Source organism: Physella acuta, unplaced genomic scaffold, assembly GCF_028476545.2.
Source record: "Physella acuta isolate Inbredline_101_S28 unplaced genomic scaffold, ASM2847654v3 ptg000258l, whole genome shotgun sequence".
In the NCBI taxonomy this organism is placed as follows: Eukaryota; Metazoa; Mollusca; class Gastropoda; family Physidae; genus Physella; species Physella acuta.
In genome coordinates, this window is record NW_026731777.1 from 590001 (window position 1) to 598376 (window position 8376).

At 38.1% G+C, this 8376-nt stretch overlaps 1 protein-coding gene across 2 annotated transcripts; it reads left to right on the forward strand.

Annotated features, from left to right (window-relative positions):
- Positions 1 to 277: 277 nt before the first annotated feature.
- Positions 278 to 7000, forward strand: LOC131938863 (nascent polypeptide-associated complex subunit alpha, muscle-specific form). Of its 2 annotated transcripts, none has more exons than XM_059297087.1 (9): positions 278 to 460; positions 1165 to 1261; positions 1494 to 1544; positions 1908 to 1983; positions 3271 to 3374; positions 3853 to 3987; positions 4487 to 4582; positions 4921 to 4999; positions 5498 to 7000. In XM_059297087.1, exons 1-9 carry the CDS (start codon positions 296 to 298, stop codon positions 6696 to 6698), a joined length of 2004 nt encoding a protein of 667 aa, XP_059153070.1. In that variant the 5' UTR covers positions 278 to 295; the 3' UTR covers positions 6699 to 7000. The 2 variants fall into 2 exon arrangements, with proteins under 2 accessions (XP_059153070.1, XP_059153071.1); XM_059297088.1 differs by having other exon boundaries at positions 424 to 460; positions 1494 to 1548.
- The last annotated feature ends 1376 nt before the right edge of the window (positions 7001 to 8376 follow it).

Here is an 8376-nt window from a genome sequence, read left to right on the forward strand (position 1 = left end):
TCATACTTGACCTTCTCTAGACTAAAGTCGTCCTTGACCTTCTCTAAAGTCGTCCTTGACCTTGTCTAGACTAAAGTAAAACTTTACCTTCTCTAGACTAAGGTTGTACTTGACCTTCTCTAGACTAAAGTCATAGGTGACCCTCTCTAGACTTGCCATACTTGACCTTGTCTAGACTAAAGCCATACTTGACCTTCTCTAAAGTCGTCCTTGACCTTGTCTAGACTAAAGTCGTCCTTGACCTTCTCTAAAGTCGTCCTTGACCTTCTCTAGACTACAGATCTGGCAAACCTTCATGGGCGACAGAGCGTGGAGAACGACCAGCTTGGAGATTGATGCGGACACCAGCTACGCTCACCTCCACGGCCGGAAGCACGGCTTCGGCTGCTACCTGTACAGCTTTGATGACGACATGACCTACATACAGACACGGGGTCTCATCCTGACAGACTTCACAACCGTGTGTGCTATTTTTAGTTTTCACTTTAACTTTACTGTTGTTAAACTGGGTGACGAGAAACTGTGGCGTCGCAAGGGGTGGTGCAGGGGGCGTCACCCCACATTGTCATTTCGGATATTAAAATATCAGTTGGTGGGAATTTTCATTTATTTCAAGAAGTCAAAACATCAATTTTTCATACAATTTTTTTTTATTGAAAACTACTTTAGTAATGAACAAATATGTTTTAAATTTTGCCATATGTTTAAATGTTAATTATGCATTATGTTAGTTATTAAATAAACAAGCAATATTTTATTTATTAAATAAACAATCGATATTTTAATTATCAAATAAACTATCAATATATAATTATCAAATAAACAATCAATATTTAATTATTAAATAAACAATCAATATTTTAATTATTAAAGGAACAATCAATATTTCAATAATCAAATAAACGATCAATATTTTAATTATTAAATTAACAATCAATATTTTAATTATTAAATTAACAATCAATATTTCAATAATCAAATAAACGATCAATATTTTAATTATTAAATTAACAATCAATATTTTAATTATTAAATTAACAATCAATATTTTAATTATTAAATTAACAATCAATATTTTAATTATTAAATTAACAATCAATATTTTAATTATTAAATTAACAATCAATATTTTAATTATTAAATTAACAATCAATATTTTAATAGAACTATTGTGATGAGAGCACTCGGGTAATACGCCAATCAGACCTCATCGATAATGATTGTGACGGTTCGATCGATGAAGAGCTATTGAATAACCAAGGTGAGACCTTATTGATTTGTCGCATATCACTAATGATTACACAACTAATTAGCTTCACACTTGTGCTACACGCAACCCACATCCTTGTCCTTCTATACAACACCTAGAGTAAGTCAAACGTGTTTGTTGGTAGTTATCCCGAGCAGGTTAATTAGTTGTTGGCGTGATGGTACATGTCTACGGTTGATGTTGCTGGTACATGTCTACGGTTAATGTTGCTTTGTCTTCACAGATGATGACAATGATGGCCTCATTGACGAAGATGTCGTTGATGATTTGTTTGGTTGGTTGGTGTTGCTTCATTCGATTTGACTTTTAGATTTTAATGTTACTCTATGTGTGATTGGATATATTAGCAATGTTATAATCGATATGATTGGTTGTAGTCAATGTTTCAGTCGATATGATTGGTTGTTGTCGATCTTACAGTCGATATGATTGGTTGTTGTCGATGTAGCCCTTAAGGACTGTTTACAGTATAACATTGTGATGCGATGTGACTGTTAGCAATGTAAACAATCGTCATGGTTAGCTGTCACCTATGTAACACTCGATACGAATGGCTGTTGGGTGTGAATCGTGTGTTTACCTTAGCCTGTCCTGTGCGTGTCTTCTGTGACGTCACTAGACGGCCAATCTATTTCAGTGGACGGCCATTGGTCGGAGTGGGACGAGTGGGAGTGTGAGGGGTCGTGTGGGACGTCGACCTTCATCTCTTACAGGTAACATGTCACGTGATTCAGGTGTGTTTTGTGCACGTGATTCAGGTGTGTTTTTTCATGACACATACATATGAGCATATATATCCACTAAAGTACTCTGCCACCAAATTCACCATTAATGATAAATAAATTTAAAAAATTTATTTTTACAAAAAAACTTGGTCCTAAGTAAGAAAAATGGTTTACATTTTTTTGCCACATAAAAAGCCACTTTGTATGGAGATATTACTTTGCCTCTTGTAACAATCAACAATTTGTTTCAGCTATTGTAACAATTCTCCATTTGTTTTAGTTCTTGTAACAGTTCTCCATTATTTTCAGTTCTTGTAACGATTCTCCATTTTTGTCAGTTCTTTTAGCAATTCTCCATTTTTGTCAGTTCTTGTAACAATCCTCCATTAGTTTTAGTTCTTGTAACCGTTCTCCATTTTTTTCAGTTTGTGTAACAAATCTCCATTTTTTTCAGCTATTGTAACAATTTTCCATTTGTTTTAGTTTTAGCTCTTGTAACAATTCTCCATTATTTTTCAGTTCTTGTAACAATTCTCCATTTTTGTCAGTTTGTGTAACAATTCTCCATTTTTGTCAGTTTGTGTAACAATTCCCCATTATTTTCAGTTCTTGTAACAATTCTCCCTTTTTGTCAGTTTGTGTAACAATTCTCCATTATTTTCAGTTCTTGTAACAATTCTCCCTTTTTGTCAGTTTATGAAACAATTCTCCATTATTTTTCAGTTCTTGTAACAATTCTCCATTTTTGTCAGTTTGTGTAACAATTCTCCATTTTTGTCAGTTTGTGTAACAATTCTCCATTATTTTCAGTTCTTGTAACAATTCTCCCTTTTTGTCAGTTTATGAAACAATTCTCCATTATTTTTCAGTTCTTGTAACAATTCTCCATTTTTGTCAGTTTGTGTAACAATTCTCCATTTTTGTCAGTTTGTGTAACAATTCTCCATTATTTTCAGTTCTTGTAACAATTCTCCCTTTTTGTCAGTTTGTGAAACAATTCTCCATTATTTTTCAGTTCTTGTAACAATTCTCCATTTTTGTCAGTTCTTTTAGCAATTCTCCATTTTTGTCAGTTCTTGTAACAATCCTCCATTAGTTTTAGTTCTTGTAACCGTTCTCCATTTTTTTCAGTTTGTGTAACAATTCTCCAATTTTTTCAGCTATTGTAATAATTCTCCATTTGTTTTAGCTCTTGTAACAATTCTCCATTTGTTACAGTTCTTGTAACAGTTCTCCATTATTTTCAGTTCTTGTAACAGTTCTCCATTATTGCAGGTCGTGTAACAACCCTAAGCCTAGATATATGGGCAAAACGTGTGAAGGATATTTTGTCAGGAAAAACAACAGCAGTTGTAAGGGATTGGTCGAGTGTGGCCAAAGTAAGTTGAAGGGATTGGTGGAGTGTGGCCAAAGTACGTTTTTATGGATTGGTGGAGTGTGGCCAAAGTAAGTTGAAGGGATTGGTGGAGTGTGGCCAAAGTAAGTTGTAAGGGATTGGTGGAGTGTGGCCAAAGTAAGTTTTTATGGATTGGTGGAGTGTGGCCAAAGTAAGTTGTAAGGGATTGGTGGAGTGTGGCCAAAGTAAGTTGTAAGGGATTGGTGGAGTGTGGCCAAAGTAAGTTTTTATGGATTGGTGGAGTGTGGTCAAAATAAGTTTTAAGGGATTGGTGGAGTGTGGTCAAAGTAAGTTGTAAGGGATTGGTGGAGTGTGGCCAAAGTAAGTTTTAAGGGATTGGTGGAGTTGCAATATTTATAAGTAACATTACATAAATGTTACCATGACGGCTACAAAAAAGTATCTAGATCATGCAATTCTTCAAACATGTCAAGAACCATTTACAACTCTGTTATTACCAGACTGTACAAGGCGTCGCTATGGTTACCAGTGTGCCTTCACGTGCGACAACTGTGTCAGCAACTGTCATCCAGTCAACGGCTCGTGTGCTGAGTGTTTGCCTGGGTGGAGGGACCCTCGTCTGGCATGCAACACACGTAACTTTTTTTTTATCGTTATTTGGGGGAGGGGATTGGGGGTGGGGTGGAGAGACCCACCTCTCGCCCACGCACATTACTAGGAGTGAGGTTGGCTCGCCCATCATAATGGTCCTTGTGTTGGCATTCACTTATTATATATACAACATGATGGACCAGTTCGATAGAATTAAACAACTGAGCTAATCTACAGCGGGGAGGGTGATGGTGGCACTTCAAAGTTCCGTTGGACGGATGGGGGAGGTGGGGGGGGTAACCTCCAGAAGAATGCCTGACAGAAACACTAATTACTAATCGTGTCTGTCTTTTTATATATCGTTTTGTAACTCACAACTAGATGAAAAAAAGTAGTTTTTATAGTTAAGGTATTATAAAATACAGTTAGGATAGGGTTACTATGTAAGGGGTGTGTGTTCAGCTCTGTCAAACTCAAACTTTGACACTTAAAAAAAAAGTTAAAATTTTTCTCGTAAAAAATGTTTTTCCAACCAATCCACAGCCTGCCCGGAGTGGACGTATGGCTTCAGGTGTGAGATGATGTGTGAGAAAAAGTGTGGGGTGGACTGTGTGAGTCGTGTGGACGGGGCTTGTCCAGGTAAGATAGGTGTGGGTCAAGGTGTGTGGGAGGTGTGTGGGTCGACTTTGTGGAGAGTATGGCTGGTGTTATTCTAGGTGTGTGGGATACGTGTGTGTGTGAGTGGGGTGACAGGCGTATGTCATATGAAGCGCGACTGATGTATATGACATGAAGTGTGATGTCATATGAAGTATGACGGCTGTATGTCATATGGAGTGTGACGTATGTATGTCATATGAAGCGTGACTGATGTATATGACGTGAAGTGTGATGTCATATGAAGTATGACGGCTGTACAGCATACACTACCGACCAACATACACCTGTACAAACCAAGTTTGACCATGTAATTCTAGAGTCCAACATGATGTTTATCTCCTCTGTTTGGACGGTCTTGTTGTTGGGGTTGATAACCTTGGCCTTCATCGCTTTGTGGTGAGTAGGTACACACATCTCGCACACACATCTCGCTCACACAAACACACACAGACACACACATCTCGCACACACACACAAACACACACACATCAAGTTCAGTTTGTTATGGTAAGGTACTCTTTACTAATGAGCCCTGTTGTTAACCGGAGTTTATTTTGTGCGTTTTATTGGATAGAACCATAGTTTTAAACATTCACATCTCAAAGTTAGTGTTAATGCTCGTAAAAAATACACTTGTAACTAATACATAACTAAACATTTTTATTTTAAAGCTAGTCTCGCTCTACTACATCATTTACATTGTTGACTAAACCCCCACTAAAACCATTGAGTTGTAAAGCTAATCTTGTCCTACTACATTATTTACAACGTTCACTAAACCCCCACTAAACCCTCATTGAGTTGTAAAGCTAATCTTATCCAACTACACCATTTACAACGTTCACTAAACCCCCACTAAAACCATTGAGTTGTAATGCCCTCTCTCAACCACAGGTACAACGAGGCGACACGCTTGACCCTCCTGCTCATGGTCTCCGCCATCAAGGGAAAGAACTACATCTGGAGGTATAAAAACAAGAAAGGGGAGAAAATCCTTGTGCTGACTACCCCCAATCTCTACAAAAAGTTAACCTCAACGAAAAAGAAAAAAGGCCGTAAAGGGAAAAAATCTACTCGTGTTTTCTTATCTGAAGTTGATGGCCAAACAATAAGGACAGGTAAAAAGAGATCGAAGAAGAAGAAGAAAGCCAAGGCTTCAGCTAAAGGAGATACCGGGAAAAAATTCCGTAAAAAGAAACTATCTGCGAAAAAGCTCGCGAAAAAACGCGCGAGAAAACTGGCAAAAAAGAAACGGAAGCAACTCCAGCAAACTGCCGGATCTTCGACTCAAGTGGACGGCAAAGACGCGGCTGACGTCACACCGTCTATGTGGAGTGAGATCACTTCCTACGTCAAGGAGTCCATCAAATACAACTCCCTGGCCTCCACCCCCAACCAGCCCTCCCCTAAATCCGTGTCCGAGGTTCCGTCCACTAACGTGTCTGGTGGAAAAGATACAGACACCAAGATGGCCGCCCAAATCAAAACCAAGTCATCCTCTACAAATGCTTCGGCCACCAAAGGATCTAAATCTCCAGAGTCTCCTAAAAACATATTTGAACCCCCTTCTCCGAACATTGTCTCTACCAGACGCAAATCTGAACCCCCTTCTTTGAAAATCCACTCTCCTAAAAGCAAATCTGAACCACCTTCTCCGAAAATCCCCTCTCCCAAAACCAAGTCTCAACCCCCTTCTCCGAAAATCGACTCTCCCAAAACCAAGTCTCAACCCCCTTCTCCGAAAATCGACTCTCCCAAAACCAAGTCTCAACCCCCTTCTACAAAAGGATCTTATACCAATATACCTCCTAAAGCCAAATCCAAACCCCCATCCACCTACGTATCCTCTGCCCAGGCATCTCAAACAATGGGCAGCCCAAAAACTAAATCTAAAGCCTCTTCCCCGGCAGCGTCTACTGTCCAGGCACCGTTTGGTACGACGGAAGCCAAAGCCGAACACCTTCCTTCAGCGTCTACTGTCAAGTCACCGTTTGGTACGACAGAAGCCAAAGCCGACCTTCCCCCTAAAGCAGAACCTGCTCAAGGTTCAACTACCACAGAGCCAGATCAAAACAAATTGTGTACACTTTCCTAAAAGTGTGTACATATTTTTGACGAGTAATCCACATTTCTTGGGCGGTGTGTGTGACAAGATTTAGTGAATGTCTGTGTGAAAAGATAAAATTAAAAATGCGTGTGCGTAAAATATCTCTCTGTTTTTAAGTACTTTACGAACCTTTAAAGGGCCCTACTGGGACGATGTTTAGCAGTAAAGTATGGGGCCCTAATAGAATCTAAGACATATTTACATAATGAGCTGGCCTTATTTGCCTAATCTGACTCTAGGCATTATTTACCAAAAACGTAGCTAGGCCCTATTTGACAAGTGACATATTCAATACTTCTGATCTTTTGATTTACTTACATTTGTCTACAATGATTTAAGCCCCCCCCCCTCCTTTCCCATGTCTTCATAGCGATTAAAATTATACTCCCTTGATCAATTCTTAAATCTGGTTTCAACGGAGATATTTCAGGGCTAATTTGTAACATACCCTAAAATAGATCATTGATACTTGCTAAAATTATGACTAAAATACTTTTTAAAAAAATAGATTCGTTTTGTTATTATCACTTATTTACCAAGATCAAAGCCGACTTATTTCTTTACAACAACATTCAGCCTCACTCCACCGCCATACTGAGTAGTATCTACAACACTATCTGTTTTACTACTAATTGAGTAGTATCTACAACACTATCTGTTTTATTACTAATTGAGTAATATCTACAAAGATACCTAGCTCATGTCACCCAGCTTTAATGGGCCTATATTATATCCACACTTTGACATAACTTCCCAGAACTGTGTAGTATTACGTCAATATAAGCAACATGTCCTAGGTGGTTTAGAACTTACCCCAGATGGACGGGGACATACACACCATAGCAAGTTTTGTTTGGGACAGGGCTCTATAACTAGAAGAAATCAATCGATTACCACGCAGTGATACACATTTAACATCACACGGTGATACACATTTTACATCACATGGTGATACACATTTAACATCATACGGTGATACACATTTAACATCACACTGTGATACACATTTAACATCACACGGTGATACACATTTAACACCACACGGTTATACACATACATTTCCTTTCATTGAAAGGTGATAGGTAGACAGTCATAACAAATTGCGATTAAAGAATAGAACGCCAACGTTTTACTTAATAAACTTAACACAACTAATATGATAATACATTAGGGTAACGAACTAACGATATCACTACGATAAAAAATGCTTAAGAATGTGCCACAAAGTAATCTCATTTGTAAAATGTCACCTTAAACACACCCACCCTGATATGTTATTGGAGTAACGACTTAAAACGCCATGAAAGAACATACCATTAGTTCACATGTCTGAACTCTAGAAAATCACTGATACCTGAATATTTACATATAGGACAAACGCATCATAGATTCCCGTAACTGCAGCAAGCTCTTCAGCTGCTTTTTTTATCCACTTTCCTCTTTTTTATAACTATTTTTATAATTGTAATTATATATTATTCCTATTTTTATAAAGTGTTAGAATCTGTGATAGTATTTTTTCTTACGCTTTGTAAGTCTCGTCTTTCACACCGGTTTTCATATGTTTCTGTAGGCTTGTCCAATTGTAATTAAGACATCATCTGTCTCCTTTCTGCTTCCCGTTGTCGCATTTTTTTCCTTATTTCAGCTCTTGCATCGGAAATCT